The 21,104-nt window shown below is 39.9% G+C and overlaps 1 protein-coding gene across 1 annotated transcript in view; it reads left to right on the top strand.

The window, feature by feature from the left end:
- Positions 1-21,104, top strand: part of sdk1b (sidekick cell adhesion molecule 1b) — a 286,495-nt gene that overhangs the window by 241,404 nt on the left and 23,987 nt on the right. The window contains 6 exon segments of the mRNA XM_034688533.1: positions 658-898; positions 2,857-2,972; positions 5,066-5,252; positions 6,918-7,016; positions 12,011-12,205; positions 20,496-20,697. Coding sequence (XP_034544424.1) covers positions 658-898; positions 2,857-2,972; positions 5,066-5,252; positions 6,918-7,016; positions 12,011-12,205; positions 20,496-20,697 — 1,040 coding nt within the window.

Here is a 21,104-nt window from a genome sequence, read left to right as displayed (position 1 = left end):
CCACCAAAGCTGGAACAACTTTGGTTATTTCACATTAAACATTTTCAAGAAGTGTTTGAGTTTCCAATAGTTTGTAGTTGTTCTTACATACCTGTGTGTGACCCGGCACTTAACAACCTTTGTGCACTGTTATATGAGCCTGTGTTTATTTGATGTACATAAAACAGCTGTGTGTGTATGTGTCCTTGTCCAGTGATGTCTGTTTATTACATGATTTTCTCTCATAAGGTGCCTATGTGTGATCCTCTAGGGATCTGAAGGCATCATTCTCTCATATGGCAACAAGATTCTGTGTGTTAATTAGGATATCTGTCTATAAAATCCAGGTTTCTTGTTTGGTCATTCTTTCAATTCTCTCTCTGTTTGTGTAGAGTTTCTTTCATCAGTCAGAGTAAAGTCTAATGGATCTCTCCTAGTACTGGGTTGTCATGTGCTGACATGTTATAAGATACTTGCAATGTCAAAAATTGTGCACACTGAGCCTCATTTATTAGGCTGTTGTTGAATGAATGGCATCATATGTAGAGTATATGATTTGATACAACAATGCCCATAGTATTTTGACTGGATTCTACCATTATTTCATTATTTCCATTTAATTATAAACACCAACACGCCTCTAATCTCCAGCCCGTTCTTCCCTTTGTTTCCCTCCAGCCTCTCCCAGTGTCAGAGTACAACAGCAATCCAGAGACTGTGGGATACCGTCTGCGTGTGAGGATGACAGACAGCAAAGGGGAGGACAGGACTGAGGATGTGGAGGGAGAGGGGGAAACCAGTGAGGCCACAATAGGAGGCCTGAATCCCTGGACCCAGTACCAGGTCCAGATACAGGCGTACAACTCCATAGGATCTGGACCATGGAGTGAAGCTGTCGCTGCACAAACTACAGAATCTGGTACGAGAACTGACCCGTTTCACTTCATTCCTGTTTCTTGGTTCCAAATGGTCAGCAGAGGTGTGGTTTTTTTTAGCTAGGTATGAGGAAACTGACAGGTGAGAAGTAAAGTGCTCTGATTTTCTCCCCTGAGTGTCCTCTTGTCCTACCATCTTCCTTTGCCCTCAGCACTTCCTGGTCATTTCAGTGAGGGGATGATTGACAGAGAGAGGGAGGAGAAGGGAAAAAGATTGAGATAAAATCGAAGACTGGTATAGAGAGCAAAGTAGCACTGAGCTGCATGCTTGTGTGTGTGTGTGTGAGTGTGGTGTATCATAGTGGATCACTGAATCATTAGACATTCACTGTCAGTGCACTAGTTAGCAGAAAGAGCAACATAAGGAGATCCACTGATGGCCATGTGGCTTAAAAACAAGCTGAAGCTGAATCTTTGTCCCTCTGGTTAATGCATTTCAATTGTGAGCGAGGGAGATCTGCTGGATCGTGTTAAAGTTCACACTCTGCATTTCCCCTGGATCTTTAGTCAGTTATGTCTCATCCTCAGATGTCACAAAATGAGTGAAGTCTGATCAAATATTATTTGGAGTAACAGCCTTTTAAATCAAGGACACACAGATGTCTTTATAAATGTGTGACCAACCTCCGCTCCTTTTTTTTGTGCTTGGATAACCTTTTCTGTTTTTCTAAACGTGTTGATAGTAGATGTAGGTTGTGTGAGCGTAAATACACAAATAGTGCACCTGAGACAACAATAACAATGAGCTGTCAGCGGAGAAACGCTCATTTATCATTAAACAAGATAATCCTTTTTAATTCGTCCTATAACGGGGAAATTCAGTGTTACAGCCATAGACTCTATAAATAATGGACGTAGTATCCGTGACGTCACCCATCTGTTCCTGAGAGCTGTTTTGAAGCCAATCGACGGCGGCAGCCATATTGGAAATGCGGAACTCAACCAGGCAGAGTGTGACATAAAGAGGCGGAGTTTGAGCCTCCTAGCCAACAGCTATGCGTTCCCGTCCGGTAGTCAAGTCAGTCATTTCCTTATTTGGGCAAAAACTCATAATCTTAATATCTTCTGAGCAGTCACGTTAGAAAAAAGTTCACCCCCCTTACAGTATGTGCCGATAGAGATATTAGCTCCGAAGAGCCAAGCCGTTTTTTGAACCAGGCTGTAAACATGTTTATTTCTGCTGCAAAGATCGTCTTTTTTGAATTGGTGTCTTTGTGGTTTCCGGTGTTTCTGTAGCCTCAAGCGGATTCTCGATGAATTGCAGTTTATAACACTTCCGCATGTGCTTCATAGTTTGAGACCGGAGGTTGCCACTTGGTTACAGCAGCAAAGTGGATAGTGCAAACTATAAAAAGCATAAAAAATAGTAATTTTACTATTATGAGCAATTCAAAGTAAATTATGATCCTAAGAAAAGCATGTACAGAATTAATTTACAGTACAATTAAGTAGATTTACAGTATATTTACAAAAAAAGTGATACAGTAAGAAATGTGCACAAACAAATAACAGATAAAAAAAACAACATACTGATTCAAATGAAACAAATATGGACTGAAACTTTTCAAATTACCATGAGAAATCAAACACACTTATAGTATCACAATGTTTGTCAGATTAATTTTCAATGTGGAAAGCAATGTAATCAAATCATCTTTGTTTAAAGTCATTAGTAAATAGTTGCTGGACCTAATTTTTTTGTTTTTCATACTGAGAATTAGTTTGCAGGCTTCTTTGGTTCTGTCTTTGATAAGAATAATCTGTCATATACCCTGCTTTATAACTACAGTATGTTTGTTTTGATATTATCAAAGAAAACCCTTAAAGAAAGGATCCCTTTAGAGACTTGACAGAGTGGTCTGTATTTGGTCAGTGTAGAACTGTCAGATGTGATTGTCTCCTGTCAGTAATCAGTGAATGTATGTGTGTTTGTGTTTTCTAGTTCCATCTGGACCTCCGCTCAATGTGACGGCTGAGGCTATGAGCTCCACCAGGATCCTCCTCACATGGACCGCTCTCCAACGAGCAGAGAAGAACGGGGTTATACTTGGATATAAGGTGCATTCAAGACTCTCTCACAAACACACACACACACTCTCACACACACACACACACACACGCACGCACGCACGCACGCACGCACGCACGCACGCACACACACACACACACACACGCACACACACACAAACACAAACACAAACAATTCCACCCTGGCATTATCACTTTCTGTACTCAACCCATTATCACTTCCTCTAACACCTTCACACGCTCACACACACACACACATTCACACACGCTCACACACTCACGCACGCTCTCTCACACACACACACACAAATATGGATGGAGCAGGAGTATATGACGTAATAGCCTGCAACTGCTTGAGTTTGTTTTTACCTACATTTATGCTGTGAAAAGCACTCGACTGAAGTAAGTACGTTTGGGGGCGTGTGAGTAAGTGTGCGCATTTATATGAGAGAGGCTTTAATTTTTAATACCCCTTCATAAAACAGCAGTGTGTATCATGTTAGAGCAGAAACAATGGCTGGATTATTAATTTTTGAAATATGGACAACAACCCACAAAGCTGGATGGTGTTTGAAGGTGATTTACGTCTTTGAAATTTAAAGCTGAAACCAAGGCTTAAGAAGGAGAAGGTGACTTAAATGTATGATATGAATCTTCTTCATTAATACTAAAGTCCAGAGTTGTGACACACTGAAGCAACAAAGCTTCAATCTATCCATATCTGGTGAATTACAGCTCATCATTGTCTTGTACTTCCAGACTCAGACAGATGAGTCTGTCTTGCAGGAGCCTCCAGGATGGTGAATAGTTGACACACTCTGACGAGCAGCATTCTAAGAATAAGCTGGATAAATACTGTTGATGACAGAGTGCAAGGTGCAATCATTTTTGCCTGAGTGCACCACTTACCAGCAGTCACATCCCTCCTCTCTCAGCATGGTTCCACCCGCTTTTTTCAGGCTCCCACGCACAACCCCAGGGGTTTATTAAAATGTACTCCACCTTCGTGTTTGATTTTAAAGTAAAGAGAAGCCGTGTAGCAGTTATCTGTATCTTTTATACTTTTGCTATTTTTGCTCGGTGGCTCAGATGTGCTCCAACGAACAAAGGGAAATCTCATGCAAAATATGTCCGCTAATATAAAAGTGGCTCTGAGTTAAGCTCTTAATCACCTCCCAAACAAAACACAGCAGACTCACAGCTTTTAATGGGGAGGAAATGTATCCTCAATTGTGTGGACATGGTTGTGTTATAAATACTTACAGAATAGAAACGCTCTGTGACAGAGTGATAGAAACCCCCTACCAACCAGTGTTTTTAAAATGTGTAAAATTCAGGTCATATCATCCACCGTGCCTCAAGCACATCACACTCCCCATCAGTGTGTTTTATGGCCTCCTGAGGATCACACTGAGCAGGAAGGCTTCCATGTTAATAGATGGGAAGTGGCTGCCAGCAGCAACTTTCAACACCTTCCATCCCCCTTGTAGATATTGAATAGCTCTCTCGCCACACATGACTTCTATCTGTTCCTGTTTTTTTTTCACTTAAAGGCTGACATTTTCCTTCAAGACTGACATGCCAGGGAGTTCATGCACATGTAAAATTCAGTGAGAGAAAGACAAGAAAAAGCAGATCTCCACACATACTCCTTTTGCCAATATAAGCACCGTGCAAGCAGATTAGTTGTTTTTTTCTTTTCTTGTCTTTCGTGGGCACAGGTGTAAGAGCAATACTCTTAAGTCCCTGTGTGCCAGTAACTTCATTATTGGTTAAAACACATCAATAAGACATGATGCCTTATTATGAAACTTTATTCTCTGTGGATGCAAGAAAACAAAAGTGACATACTGTCATCTTGTGTAGTTTTTCAAGCTCTTTCACCTGGAATAGCTGCCTGCCCTGACCAAGAATAGCAGAGAGTAGTGACAGTGGACCAGAACAGATAAACAATCACTGTAGAATAAAACATCACGGTCAGGAGGAAATAGGCATCAAAATGAACACAAATTACTCTCATGATATATTTTTGTTATAAACATATTGATAGTCATAATAGCATGCATTTAATTACATTTTTGTTTGTGCTAACGTGTATGCCTGTTTTGTGTGTCTGTGTCCAGGTGTTGTACAGCGAGAAAGATTCAGAAGGTCCTCCCAGCGTTCAGGTGACAGAAGGAGAGTTGAGCATGTCACTGCTCCTCGGGGCACTCCAGAAATACACAATGTACTCGCTGCAGGTGCTGGCATACACACGGCTGGGTGACGGGCCACCCAGCAACCCCATACTGCTAAGAACCAAAGAGGATGGTAAGATGTCTAAACACCAATCGTTCTGTTCTTTACTTTGTTTAACACTTACTGTAAGTCTTCCTCTTACCTCTGGAGCTGTTTTCCTCTATTTATACCATGACTGTCTGCACAGCTGCGGTCTCTTTCCATCACTTCACTGATTATACTCAGCTCCCCCCTCAGACACCTCTACAGCCAGCACATGGAGAACACACTGTGTGTGCGTGCTGGTGTGTTACATGTGTGCAGATTTCTTCAGATAAGATAAGATAAGATAAAATAAGATAAGATAATCCTTTATTCATTCCCAACGGGGAAATTCATGGAGTTACAGCAGCAAACAAAAAGGTTTACAGTACAAGAATTTCAACAAGAATATATATAGAAAAGAAATGTCCATCAAAGACGACAGATTGGTCAAAATTCTCCTGTCAGCCACCACCTCCTGTCAGCCACCAACTCCATGGTTACATTTTTGGGGTGCCATGAACCTAGTTTTCTCCTGTTAAATATGAGAAACACTCACAGACATGCAAACAGGTACACACACTCTCATACACACACTGGTCCTCTATCTACCAGCGTCACGTTTGAAAAGTTTTTCTCATTTCAGGATGAAACAAAAACAGGGAAGTCAATTCCCCACGATGTATAATGAACCTTCATCCTGACTACCAGTCACACACTTATCCATACTCTACACGTGCACACTTACCAGGTTTCTATTTTGTAGCATTGAACCATTGACTGTGAATAAATAGGGACAAAGTGCCTCCATCTCCTCCAGTTGTAAAAAATGAATCCAAAATACCACCACAATCAGTGCTGACATATTGATCGGTGGATGTATTTTGGAGCCAAGGCATGCACAGAAGTCATCCGGCTGGTGGAGCCATTGAACTGACATCACGCCCCCTCCGCAAACCAAAACACATTTAACTCACCAATGAAATGTCAGAGACCCTCCAGTCTACATCAGAATAGATTCTTGTGTTGATTTCAAGTGGACTCTCATGGTTATGGAAATTTGAGTGAATCTTATGTGAGTGTTCATTACGCTTTCTCTCACTGTTCCTCCCATACTCTTCTAATCTGATGCATACAGCATGGCAGGATGTTTATTTGTCAACAGAGCTGTCAATCATGGTGTTATACCCCTTTTATTAGCATCACATAACTCATTAAAAGTAAACCTTCTCATATTAAAATGTACTCCAGGACATAAATCAGCATGACAGAAATCAAGTTTGATATTTTGCTTTATTAGTGTGACCATGTGTTAACATGGATGGGGAGGGCTTTCTGGCCTATAATGCAGCCAGCCAGTGGAAGGAGGGGCTCAGAATGTTTTGGTTTCACTTTTATGGAACTGTTGTGTTGTCTATTTCTTATACAGTCTGCGTGTTGAACAGTTATCCTTCATTTTATCATTAAAAAGACTGTCTATCAACAGAAAATGACTGTTTTTACTTGTTTCTGTTAGAAGTGACATTTAAAAATGTATAACTGTATCACTCCATGTGAGTGTGTGGAAAGCATATGTAACTCTAAACCTAAGTATTTATAATATAGTGGCTCAAGATTCAATAATGTCTTTCTTATTACCATGTTATAAACTGATTTTCTTTTTCTTTATTATACTTTCATTCTACTGCCAACGTCCGTCTCTATTTGTCTCTCCAGCCCCAGGTCCTGCTGTCAGGATGATGTTTCCAGAAGTTCGACTGTCATCAGTTAGGGTGGTTTGGCAGCCACCCACCAACCCAAATGGCATCATACTAGGTAAGAAATCAAACACAAGCACACACACACACACACACACACACACACACACACACACACACACACACACACACACACACACACACACACACAGACAATAAACCAGATATTTGAAAGCAACATAGAAACCTGAATGTTTGTTTTCTGCTTATACTGACAAAAGACTTATTTAAAGCAGATCGGGACAGAGCCCGGCCTAAAGATAGAATGACTTAGCAGTTTTAAATACATACACACGCACAGGCACACGTGCCCAAAAATACACACTCACATTTCTGTGATCTTTCAAGGGAAGAGAGGAAGTAAAAACTGTAAAATGGAAAAGAGCTGATGCTGTTTTTAGCTTTCAAACAAGGGTCAGCTCTCTATACTCCCCATTACAGTGCTGAGGTTTGTAAGTGTTTATGTGTGCACACGTAGGTGTGTATGAGAGAGAGACAGAGAGAGACAGAGAGAGTGATTGAGTTTATACCTAGGAAAAGGCGAATATAGCTGCTGAGGCAAGACACCTTCCCTGATGCATACATAACCGAATACTTACACAAACACATATCACTTGTTTATGAAACTGCAAATCACAGCATACAGAGTGAATCAGAAAGAGCGGATTAATGGAGAGAAAGAGAGATGAGAAGAATGCTAGAGCTGGCTGAGGTGGAAAGAGAGGGAACAGAAGGGGAGAGACAGCAGAGAGAAGATGTATGGAGGTGAAAGGAGGGACAGGTGTGTGTGTGTGTGTGTGTGTGCGTGTGCGTGTGTGTGTGTGTGTGTGTGTGTGTGTGTGTGTGCATGTTGCACAAGGGGGGGAGAAAGGGGAAGTGTTTGTCCTCTCAGTGGGGGAGGGAAAGGAGTGGGACAGTATGAGTGATGTGTGACTGTACAGTAAAGGGGGGAGGACATTTAGTGTGACAGAGGTAGTAGTAGGAGTGCATCTCTCTCTCTCTCCTCCTCTCTCTCTCTTCTCGATCACACAGAGACACATGGACATGCAGTCCTGCTGTGTCCTTGCTGAGAAAGTCGGTGTGTATGTTTGTGTGTGCTTCTGTGTGTGTGTTTATGTAGATACAAATAACTGTAGTGTGTCAGCTTCTTTATGGCCCAGTCTGCATCATTTCTCCTTGGGTACCCGACCCATAGGGGACTGACACATTAGGTGGACAGAGGAGACAAAGGACCGCAGAAGGTTCACAAATCTAATCTGGCACAAGCAGCAAGCTATTTGTGTTTTCACATGGCCTCCCCATGAATATAATACACCCACACATGGTCAAATACCCCTTTGGCAAATACAAGACCTATCCCAGTTCCATACTTTACACTCATTATAATCACGCTTGAGGACGTAGTATGTCAAGACATAACATCATCAATATTTTGAACTCAAGGAAGTCAGTTTGCATACTAAACATGGCCGAATACTTAATGATTTATGCTGCTGTCCCTCAGTGCAATGCTCAAAGAAAAGCATCTCAACACTTCCTCTCTTTAGGAAGTTTAATTGGCAGTTCATTGCAGTTTGATGCCCGTTGCCTCCATAAAGTGCTTCAATACACGTTAGCACAAAATTGTTTTTAACGCAGATTTTGATAGACCATCTTTCAAAGTAGTATTCTGCAACAATTAATATATACGTTTTTAATTCTGCAAGATAAAAGATCCTGTGCACTGTGGGCATTCAGACAGAAGACAATAAAAGGTTCCAGCAATCTATTAGTGTGGTAGTTAAATCAGGGATGCATGGATGATAGTTTTCTATATACAAGAGGAAAACATTAAGAAGATTTTACAAATGAGAGCAGTAGAAGTAAACACAGGAGCAAATTAGTGCATTAAATCAAGTCATCATTATTCTCACTTACTCCAATTAATACATTCATAATCCTGCCATTTAGTTCATCTTCAGGGCTTACTGAACATCAAATCTAATCTAAATGCAATACAAAACAATCCATTAAGCACTTAAAGGAAACTGTGAAATGTTAACCAAATCAATTAAGATTGTAGGAGTGAAAAGCCTTTTTATTCTAATTATGAAATACAAGCTTTGGCTCTGAGGGCCTTTGTAGTAGAGCGTTAGTCAGCAGTTGTCTCTGCTGCTGTTAGTTTCATTAACATAGACAAGGCCAGTGAGCATTGAGTAGCTACAAACAAAGTTTGTATAGACACACACTGGATTGCCTGAAGCTCAGAAGCAGCATTTAAAATCTGTCACATCTTTTGAGTGAAAAACCAAGACAGGCTTTCTCTAAAATCACACAGTGACTTTGTAATGAAGATTCAGCCTCATGTATCTGATAGCAGCCGTGTCCTAATGATATTCAGCCCAGAAGATAATGCCGTGCTCTGACCCAATTGTTTGGATGCAAGAGGATTTGTTATCTTGCTGTTATCCAATAATCTTCCACACGCTGCATTCACATTAATATACAATCAGACTATCTCATGAGATTATCACCCACACAACCAGATTATGTGCCTCTGCGCATATTACCATCAAAACTTTGTTGCTGTGAACCAATCACCTTTGCAACCTTGTGTGTTTGGTTGAATTTGTGCTTGTGTGTATTTGGTGTAAAATAAAATCTTCACATTGAGAGCCTTTGTAAAGGGCCAGTGGCCTGTGGAAAGCTATACCAGGGATCAGTGGGTTCGTGTGTGTGTGTGTGTGTGTGTGTGTGTGTGTGTGTGTGTGTGTGTGTGTGTGTGTGTGTGTGTGTGTGTGTGTGTGTGTGTGTGTGTGTGTGTGTGTGTGTGAGTGAGTGTGTCTTTGTGTGTCTGTGTGTGTCTGTGTAAGTGTGGGTGTGTGTTGAAGGCTGCTCATGGAAGGAGACACACACAATCTATGTACAGCAGGGTTCATGGCTAAGGGGTTGGAGAGAGGAACGTATATGTTTATATAATGTTTATATAACTGTTGGGGAAAGGCAGTTCATGTGCTGCAACCCTTGGATGGTATTTAATTTACAGATTCAGATTCTTGTATGAAATTGTAGAGTTTTGGATGTTAGTATGGGAAGTATTCTGGTGTCTGTCTGTGGTATGTTGTAGTCTGAGTATCACTGACCAGACAGGTATAAGTAGGCATTGGTGTATACTGTAAAAACAGTCTGTATGGAGAGCAAAAGCAGGTTGAACACATTACAATGTAACAACAGCCCAGTAATCTGACAATATATTTTTTTTTATATACAGATATCTGCAGACAAGAGCAGCTAACAATCTGTTTCCTATGGTGGCCTTGAAGGACAAAACCAATGTACAAAAGATGAAACACTTTTACAAAGTTGGAGACAAATTTACATTTTGGAAAACATTTTTACGTTTTATAAAACAAAATTACATCAGCAAAACACTTTTACCAAGGCCAAAACATTTTTACATTTTATAAATCAAAACTACAAAAGGTGAAACACTTTTACAAAGTTGGAGACAATTTTACAAATGACGGAACACTTTTACCATTTCTGAAACAAATTACCATTTCATTTTTACGGAAAGGGAATGTAACAAATACCGGAAGTGATCCGGAAGTGATCGAGTGAGGGGTCATTGAGTTTGTTTGGATGGAGTGAAACCAAACGGAGATGGATATGGTTTACATATTAGGACATCCTCGGGTCTCAGAGAGAGGTGTCAGACCTCAGATGAAAAAGCATCATGTCTCCGGAAAAGCTCTGTCATATCTCTGCAAACCTTCATCATGTGTCAGAATTCAGATGAAACGGCCTCAGACCACATCGCCTCAGGCTAAACGGAGTCAGGCTAAAAGGAGTCAGACTTAACGGTAAAAGTGTTCCATCATTTGTAAAATTGTCTCCAACTTTGTAAAAGTGTTTCACCTTTTGTAGTTTTGTTTTATAAAATGTAAAACTGTTTTGGCCTTGGTAAAAGTGTTTTGCTGATGTAATTTTGTTTTATAAAATGTAAAAATGTTTTCCAAAATGTAAATTTGTCTCCAACTTTGTAAGTGTTTCATCTTTTGTAAATTTGTTTTGTCCTTTAGGGCCACCGTAGTTTTCAACCAAAAAATGTAATTTGAGTAGCACATCTTCTTGCTTCTGTGTGGTGAAAGCCAGTGCTGAAGTGCTGAAATTTCATATTTCCTTGAATGCATCAGAAAGTATCAATTAATACGACCTCCATTCAAAAACAAAAACAAGAAAAAGCATTATACAAAGTGTTTTCTTCCCTTATTGAGGTCTAAACCGACAAAACTTGCATCTTTTCTTTTTACAAATCTACATCATAATGTTGTTAAGACCTAAGAAGTTGGTTTCTTTTTTGGGTTCATACAACTGAGTAAACTCGAGTGAAGCCTCTGTATGACTTACTGTTAACAGTGAAACTAAGACTCACTAAAAACAGATAACTGGGCTTTTCAATGGTTGTAATGGATCAAGAAATGATGGTGGGTATTTTGCAAACATGGAAGGGGGGGGAGGATTTTGCTTTGTATTACTTATGAACTCATGGTCCCAATGCAACAATGCAACAGACGAAGAGGGTAATAGTTTTAGACAGAAGTAATTTATCACTTACTGATGGCTTCATTTAATGCCCATAGTTACTAAAGGCACACTGTACAATGTCCTGAAAAAAACATAGCTAATGGCTTCTGAAATTAGCTGTTTAATAAGAGCATTATGACTTTTCGTTGTAGCTTTATGAAACCTGTCTGTAATACACAAACAGTAATACTAATAGCAAAAAAGCTGCATGGATTTAATATTCTTCAGAACAGATGGGGACAGTTTCAGGAACTGCAGGAAAAAAAAGTTTTTTTGTGCTGCTGAGGTAAAAAGAGAATGTGTAGTGCATGGTACTGTGTGGTTGTTTCAGCCTTTTTTTCCTCCCTCATATTGTGCAGTCTTTGATTCCTGTGGGCTCTGTGATCTAAAGTAGGCCACCAAAACAAACACAGAAGCACATCCACACACAGACTTCACACAGATTTCTCCCTCCTCTGTCTGACTTTTCCTTCTGTCCCTCACCAGGCTACCAGATCTCATACCGCCTGGATATCAGGGACCCTCAGCGTTGGACCACAGTGGAAGTGGGCTCCAACGCCCGACAGTTTACCGTCACAGGACTCTCCCCTGAACAGACCTATGTGTTCCGGCTCACTGCTCGTACTGCTGTGGGCTGGGGGGAAGAGCAGGAAGCCATGGTTGTTACCACTGAACGAAGAGGTAAAGGACACACTTACACTTCAGCTTTGCACTGTTTCTGGTATGCTGTCATATCTTTCTCTTTAGCCATGCAGAACCAGAGTTTAATAAGAAACTCCTGAGCTGCAACCAAAAGAAACACTAAATGTGTTTGTATTTTATTGAGATCAGACAGTTCTGATACTCTGTGAATGCAAACAATTCTTGGTTTTACTGAAAAACCTCAAACTTCACCAAGAAGAGTTGATTTAAGTTCCTCTTTAGTTGTTGAGTACAAGTTCAAACTAAATAAATTAATTTACATTCAAAGCCCTGACAGTATTTCTGTTACACCAACAATCATACAGACAGCTACAAACACACAACAGCATATAAAAACCAATACACTCAAACTGTATAACTGTTAACTTATAATTTATTACAAACACAATTCTGAAAGTCAAATTAAATTAGGATAATTGGTTGCTTAAATTCTGTTTGTTTTTATCTTGATGGGGAAAAAACAAAGTCTGTGCAAATTTTAAGCTCAGCTGGAAGCTTTCAGACATTTGATGGCTGTGAATGAAAAAACATGTAGTGCAAAAGCAGTATACCGTGGAGGGACTGTTAAGTATGAGTTGTGAAGAGATCAAGGGGTTCTGCCGATTTGCCAGGAGTGGAGTTTCAAAATAAAAAGCTTTCCAGTGGTGGTGAAGTAGCATTGTAAACTATCTATAAACATGGAGAGAGATACATAAGTACAACAAGATATACAGATTTCTCACCCTCAGTATAAACTGAGAGTCTGATGCTAAACTTCAGCCTCTTACTGTGAGGCATGGGGCTCTACAGCATAGGTGTCAAACTCATTTCAGTTCAGGGGCCACATACAGCCCGAGTTGATCTGAAGTGGGCCGGACCAGTAAAATCCCAACACCTGTAAATAACAACACCTCTAAATTTTTCCCTTTGTTTTAGCGCAAAAAAGTACAAATACATTCTAAAAAATGTCACATTTAATGAACTATATTTTTTACCAAAACAGCTGTTGAATTTTTTGCTATGATGAGTCTCAGTGTGGCCAAATATGATATTCGTTAAGCACTGAAACCTGCTGCAAACACACCGAGCACAGGTTTCCTAATAACCTAACACAGTGTGTAATGTTTACTGCAAAAGAACAGATAGATTATAATAATAAAGAAGGTAAAGTTGACTATTTTGCCCCCCCCTGCTCCAGCATGAACAGTCTTCTTGCTTGACAGTGTTGTATGAAGGTATGTAGTGCTAGTGAGCGTACCTATGGCACACCCACACGTATGGTAAGCACACGCACGATATGAGGCTCCTTTCAAAAATGGTGGATCCACCGCTTCTACATATACCTAAACTTTTGTGTTGATTTGATCTTTAAATGCTCTAAAAAGTCTATGAAATTCAACCAAATTATACAAACTGCAAATATTCCTTTTCCTCACTTTGAGCAAAAAAGTTCTAGAGAGCTGTTCAGGTGCGCTCCCCCCAGATGACACATTTTGAAATAGTTACTTTTATTGAAAAATTGCAGTTAATGTCTTCCCTGCATTTTATACTTTGCAAAGTCATCCCGCGGGCCGGATTGCAACCTCTGGCGGGCCAGTTTTGGCCCACGGGCCATATGTTTGACACCCCTGCTCTACAGGAATGACCTCTGCTGACGGTAGAGCAGATTCATTCATTCATAAGAATTGTATTTGCTCACTTCAGTGTTATACAACACAACATATTCGATACACATCTTCACAAAATACAGTACACACTGTCCATGAACAAACAAGAGCAGGAAGAAGAAAAACTTATAATACCTGCCCCTCCCCTTAATCACAACATAATCTACCACTAAACCAGACGGCTAACCCGTTGGTAATCACCTTCTCTTTTCACCAAACAACAAATTTAACAATGAACAATCAAATACAGATTTACTGGATGAGTTTGTAGTTCCCCATTACTTTACCTTTTAACATTCTTTTAAACTGTAAAATATTAGAGCAGCATTTTATATCATCATCCAGAGAATTCCAAAGTGTAACTCCAGAAACTGAAACACACATTTGCTTTAATGTAGTGCGTGCATATGGACTTTTGAAATTAAATTTCCGTCTATGAGTCTCCTCATGAGATGTAAACACAAACAACTTCTGTAAGTTTTCAGGTAATAATCTGTTTCTGGCTGTAAACATAAATAATAATGTTTTAAAGTTAACTAGATCTTGAAATTTCAACAAATAGGAGCTGATAAACAAACTGTTAGTATGTTCTCTAAAATTCACCTTATTTTTAAGTCTAATTGCTCTTTTCTATAACACATACAAAGGGCTTGTATTAGTCATATAAGCGTTGCCCCATACATCCCAACAATAACTAAAATATGGAAGAACAAGTGAACAGTACAAAACATGAAGAGTAGCAGAATCCAGATCAGGTCATCCCATATAAAAGGTGTGTTTTTATCTGTGCTCCTCTGACCTGTTTGATCCAGATAAGGCTTAAATATCACAGTCTAGTAACATGAGCTGTTTCCTTCTACTGCAACCATATCTTACACATATATAGTGACACACACAGCTCTGATGATGTGAATCAGCTGTGTTTTGAGTGTGTCTTCCTGTACCTTTAACTGTTATTTCTTGAAAAATGCTTTAAAGTTGAAACTAGGTTCTCAGGTCTTAGTTTTATAGTGTGCTTAAAGTCTCAGGTCTAAAGTCTCTGCAAAAGGACGTACCAAAACAGCAACAGATATAAATGAATTATGGTCTAAATGGAGCAGAATCACCATTGTTGTTACTGGTTGCTCTTTTGTTGTCTTGCTATGCTGAATCAAAATGTCAATAGAAAACAGGCCCACGGGGGAAAACAGTATGTGGTTGATGGTCAATGATGAGGTAGTTAAAAGATTAGCTTTACAGGAAGCTTCCAAGTGTTTAGTCGATGTGTGTGTGTGAGCACTGAGCATTAAGAAATCTTCTCTTTTTTTGAATAAACCCATTTCACTGTGTTTCTTTCTCTTTCGATTGAGAGAGGTAGGAACAGGAGCAAAATGATTTGATTCTGAAACACTATTAAATCACAGTCTAATGGTTCCTGTATAACAAGTGTGCTCATTTTGTTTCTGCAAAAAACTACTTCTCTACATTCTTCTATAATTCAAGAAGAGTAATGGGCTCTGGGCTTGGAAGCTTTGACTAATGACCAGTAAAAATTTCCTTTTTTTGTATTAACTCTCACTTTATAAGTATCTCCTGTTTAATTTGCACCAAAGCAGGGTAATATTCATTCTTGGACTCCACATTAAATTATAATAACACATGAGGATTTAATGTGTGTTTAATAAATCACATTAGACGTGAAATTTGGTTAATGAGCCAATTCTAAGCAGCAGTGACTTGATTTATTTGATTAATTCTACCTGTGCTCTTCAAAATGTTTTCCATTAGGAGGGTCTATTACAGGAGACAACTACAATTATTTTATGGGTATTTTGTCCTCTCTTTTCCTATTAACTTTCAAATGGTGCAAGATTATATTTGGTCACTTATTTCATTCAGTAAAGCCAGTGAAGGAAGAGCCTCGAAAGGTTAGGTGAAAGTTTTAGCGTATTAAAATTTATGATCTCTTCAGTGTGACTTAGAGGATGTAATGAGCTGAGGTGGATGTAAAGCCCTCCTGAAGATGGAGTTAAAGAAAGGGGACAAAACAGCAGGAGCTTCAGAGGTGGAGCTCTGGGGCAGGTGAGCAGTGCTCCATTATGTCGATGGCAGTTGGACATATGGAATCTATTGGTACAATTAGCACAAGGTAAAAAAGTATGAACTTTCACTTGTCTGGGACACGTGGAACAAGATGACATGACATTTAGAAACTCTAGGGAATGAAGATCTAAATGCAGATATGGAAATCACCATATATTAGCCCTCCTGCAGGGGCACAATGAGAGCCTGGTGATTTGAACAAGGGATGTCAATGAAAGTCAGCACGGCTCTGCCAGGATAGTCAAATTATTATGAAAGTTATGGGTTATTAGACAAATGTGGACTTAAGTTCATGAACACCACCCAGTGAACATGCCAAACTTCATATTCGAGCCAAGTGAGACTGTGTTTCTCACCAAATGAAGAGTTAGGAGGTGAGAAAGGAAATAAGAGTATCAGTGTGTTAAAATGGCAGCTTTGTTTGTGTCTGAAGGAGAAAAGGGTCAGAAACCAAGATCTGAGAGCCGTGAATATTAGATCCTAAACCCCTAAAAATGAAGTCAATTGCCAGCAGGGTGAAGCTCGTCCGTTCATTGGGTCTAAACTGTGACAATAACAAGAGCTTTAATGTAGAAGCACAGATAAACACTCACTCTGACAGACAGCCCATGCCTACGGTGAGATGTTGGAGGCTGAGCACTGACTGTTACTCTCATAGGACAGTTTTGTCTCCTAAAAGCTCGAACAGCAGAAGTTTATCCTTCAACACACAGGCAGCTCTGTGACTTGACTGTTAAATGGGGAACAATGAGGGTAAGCAGTGCAGGGTTTTCCCTTTTCTATAGACACAAATGAGATGTTTTCATCCTCCTCATGTTCAGTGATTCTTTCACTTCATCATGGTAGACTTTTGCAAATCTCTCTCTTCGTGCTTCAGTCAGCTGTTTTTATGTCCTGTGCTCATTCAGGATGCTACACCCAGGATTTAAATTTTTTTGCTTTCCAATGTACTGCATACAATTTAAACAAATATCAGAAAAGAAGGTTTAGCTTATCATCATCAGATGGACTGCCTTGAGAAATGCTTCTTTCACATCAGTTTCCGTAGTTCAGATCTTTTCATGAAGATTTCAGTCAGTTTTATAACAACATTTTCTCTAAGTCGTGCTGTTAGGCATGGGGTCCCTCAGGGGTCTGTCCTGGGCCCACCGTTGTTTTCACTGTACCTGACACCACTGGGTCAGATCTTGTGTTCTTTTGGGATTGATTTTCACTTCTATGCAGATGATTTTCACCTATATATGTCAGTTGTTGTGGGACATAGATCCAGTACATGTAAGCTTGAGGCCTGTCTGGCTGCTGTTAGGAACGAGCTGGTCGTGCTTCCTCAGCTAAGACAGAAATGATGGTTGCCAGACGGGCGAGACTGAATCATCTGAATGACAATTTTACTCTGTCACTAGATGACTGTGTTTCTCATTGCAGAGACAGAGTAGAGAATCTTGGTGTTCTCCTTTTAGTTTGATTAACATATAAAGGAGGTGACAAGAGTATCCTTTTTCTACCTTTAATGTTGCTGAGGTTCTCGTCCATGCCTTTGTCTCATCCAAACTAGATTATTGAAGTGTACCTCTGAGGGGTTTGTGAGCTCTGCGGATGGTTCAGAATGCAGTGCCTTGTATTCTGAACAGGTCACATAAATATAAGCCCATTGTGACAGTGCTGGCCTCTCTTCATTGTCTGCCTTTTTGAGCTGGAGCAAATTATAAGATACTGCTGTTAACATACAGAATAGTAATTGGCATTGCACCCTCGGCTGACCTGGTGAACACACATGTGCCTGTTTTGCGCTTTGCTTTCAGGGACAGGTCTTCTGAATATCCAAAGATCAGAGAGAAGACTGCCTTTTTCATTTCGTACACCAATTTAATTAAACAGTATGGCTCTAGACGTCAGATAAGCATGTTCGGTTGAGGTATTTAAAGTAAAGCTACAGACCCACTTGTTGCTGTGTATGTGCCATGGGGTTGTCTGAATATCTTGTTGATGTCCTGCCTTATGGTGTTTAATGTTCTTATATGGGGACTTCATATCTGTATTATTGTCATCTCTTTTTACTCTGAATCTTTGTAAAGCTCTTTGATGGGAAGTGCTTTATACATTTATATTGCTTGATAGGATTTTTAAAACCTACACTGCACATATTTTAGGGGCAATTGAGGCAGCAGAATCAAGTCTCACATCAAGGACGGAGATATATAGATTCCTGGGTTATTAAGGGTTGGACTTCTCCAGAGCTTTAAAGAACTTTCCTACCAAAGTGAAATATCACTTGAAAATGAAGTAACAGAGCCTCTGGTGTCTTAGTAGGCTAACGCATGGATAACTTTGGTTTGAACGTAGCTCGCAGCCTTTGAAACTGCCATCCCTGATCTCCCCCTCTCCAATTTCCTCTGTCAGGCAGCACCGTGTATGTCTAGTAAAGCAAAGAGATGCCACAAAAGTCCTGACATTAAAATGTGAGCGTGGATTGAATTTTTATGAAAACCTTGAATCACAATGTCGGATATTCTTCTTGGAGCGATTAGCTTATGTAGTGCATTTTAATTGGATCAGATATCATAACATTGAGAGCATCATTATCAGGATTGTGCAAGAATAGAATTCAGTGGTTCCACTTCAGTAACATAATGGCCCATTCTCACAGTGAGATAGACTGAGCGGCCTAATAGAGATTTCTCTCTGATGCCAAAAAGGCCAACTTAATCCCTGGAAAAGGAAAATTGGCTTTTGGAGTGTGTGTTTAGTGTGTAAGTGTGTGAGGCTGTTTATATGTGTGCATGACTTTAAGCAAAAAAAGCAAAGCCCCTTTTAAAAGACAGATCTGCATTAATTTGGTCTCAAAGAAGGGGATAAGTAATAAATACAATATCACATTTAGCAACAATCTTCACCCTGCAACTCTGTCTTCTCTCTAGTACCCAACAGCATCTCTTGTCTCTGACGCCTCACCTTTACTGCTCTCCTCTCCTCCGCCTCACATAGCAGTCATTGCTGGGTGAGAGTGCTGAAAAGGCAGCACTTGTTCTGAAAATTATGAGTTTATTATCAGTGCACGATCTTAACTGAGGAGCAGAACAAGAGGTGAACAGACAGGGAGACACAGATGGTATCAGGGAAATAAAAGAGGGGAAAAGTAGCCCAATGTTGAAGGGACTGAAGATTAGAGCCATGAGGAAAGAAAGGAGGCAAATGTTCGCCTGTGTGAGTCATTGAGTGTGTTCATATACTTTCAAACATAGGCACAGATTGATCGAACTTCATACAAAATCAATAATGCTTTAATTTCTAGACTCAATCAATACCCTGATGCTCTTTGAAATAACAGAGTAATGCCTCCAACTGCATGTTCTTGTTTGTGCTCGTATACAACTGTACACATGTCTACTCATAATAAGACAGTTGTACATTGATACTGACTCCCTGAGCCATCTTTCATCTCCTAATTGAATCATGAAGACAAAGACTGCTGAGAAATCATTTATTTGATGCTGCAGTTGCCAGACGTCTTGTTTCATTTTAATATGCATGTATTTCATCAGTCATACATATGCATGTGTGATGTAAACGTAATCAGCAGTGCCCTGTGTTAATTTCAGCATATGGTCTTTATGTATTCGTCCAGGTGATAGTTGGTTTTAACATACATAGCTACTTGGAATAACTTGAATGAGTGGAGATACACGTTGATTCTAGACGTTTGCATGCAGAGCTCTCATTGCATTAAGCTGCATTTACACAACCGTGTTCACTCTCTGCAGTAAAATAATTCTGTTAAACATCATGTACATGCAGAGCTGGGTCTCCAAGACTCTTAGTATGTGTATAAACATGTGTAGAGAAACTGTGAATGCAGCAGATGAATGAATATGTTTTTAACCACAAAAAAATCTGACTGCATAAATCTCTGACAAATTGATGCAAGAAAAAAAAGAGTATTCATGTCTCTAGGCTGTCAGTGCCATATCAGTGCTTGAAAACACATCATCATGTCATCATGTATGACATTACTACTACATTTAAAATAGCTTCACTGAAGCTGTTCTAGAGGCTTGTGATCATGTTTATTTCTGGGCAGGTTTGCTGTGTTTTTTTGCTCTTGAGACCTTTTCATACTTTCTGTTTTTTGCATTCACTACCCTCTTGACTCCTGGTGATGTGTGATGCGTCATCCTTTAATATGTCAACCAACTGTACACATCTAAAGCCCTCAGCAAAGTCTGATTTAGCAATATATGCACTTAGATGTATGTATGTAGTGGAATGTCACATCACTCACTATTAAATTTCAAAAGGACAACTTTTCATTGGTCAAAACTTATCTTAAGAATGGTCAGGCTATGGACTGGAGTCTTCTTTAGGTTCTGTTTATGTTTTTTGTAGTTTAAAAGAGCCTCTCCTGCTTTTCTTATCCTTTCTCGCCACATCACTATTTGCCCTCTTCCTTTCTTCTCCTTTCATATTTCATCTGCCACTTTCATCCCCTCTTACTCTCTTTTTTTAAACATCTCCTTATTTCCTCCTCTTTATCACATCCACAGAGCGCCCGCAGCCTCCCAGGAAGTTGTCTGCTCCTCAGGATGGGATTGAATCTCGCCATCTCCGCCTCCACTGGGTGACAGGGAGCTCAGGCTCCTCCCCCCTGAGGTACTTCACTCTGCAGACCAAAGAGCTGCCCAGAGGGGACTGGATCACACACACCGCTGACATCCCGCACAATATGACCAGCTGGACCGTGGACAGGTACTTTTTTTTTTGCCTAGTACCTCTAGACAAAACGTGTTGTGAGCCGACAAGTGCAGGCTTAAACCCCTTCACAAGATTCTCTTTTTAAAACAAGCTATTTCGAAACACTTAAAAGTTTGGCTCAGTGGTGAAATTGTGCCCCATGTACAGAGACCTTGAGTCCTCGAAGCAAGCAGCCTAGGTTCAATATAGCTCTTTATCTTATGTCATCCCCCACTCCCTCTTTTTTAGTTTTGTGCTCTATAAACTGTCCTATCCTCTCAATAAAGGCAAGAAAAGCCTTGAATATAAATTGTTCAGATATTTTGAAGGAGCTTGCCAAGCTAACCTGCGGCTAGAGGCATTTCTGCCTTAGAAAGCAGCGGTCAAATTTTCTCTACCTCCATCTGAAAATCAGGACCATT

Source organism: Notolabrus celidotus, chromosome 7 (assembly GCF_009762535.1).
Source record: "Notolabrus celidotus isolate fNotCel1 chromosome 7, fNotCel1.pri, whole genome shotgun sequence".
Taxonomy (NCBI): Eukaryota; Metazoa; Chordata; class Actinopteri; order Labriformes; family Labridae; genus Notolabrus; species Notolabrus celidotus.
The sequence above is the reverse complement of the archived record's forward strand: the minus strand, read 5'-3'. Positions and strand labels throughout refer to the sequence as shown.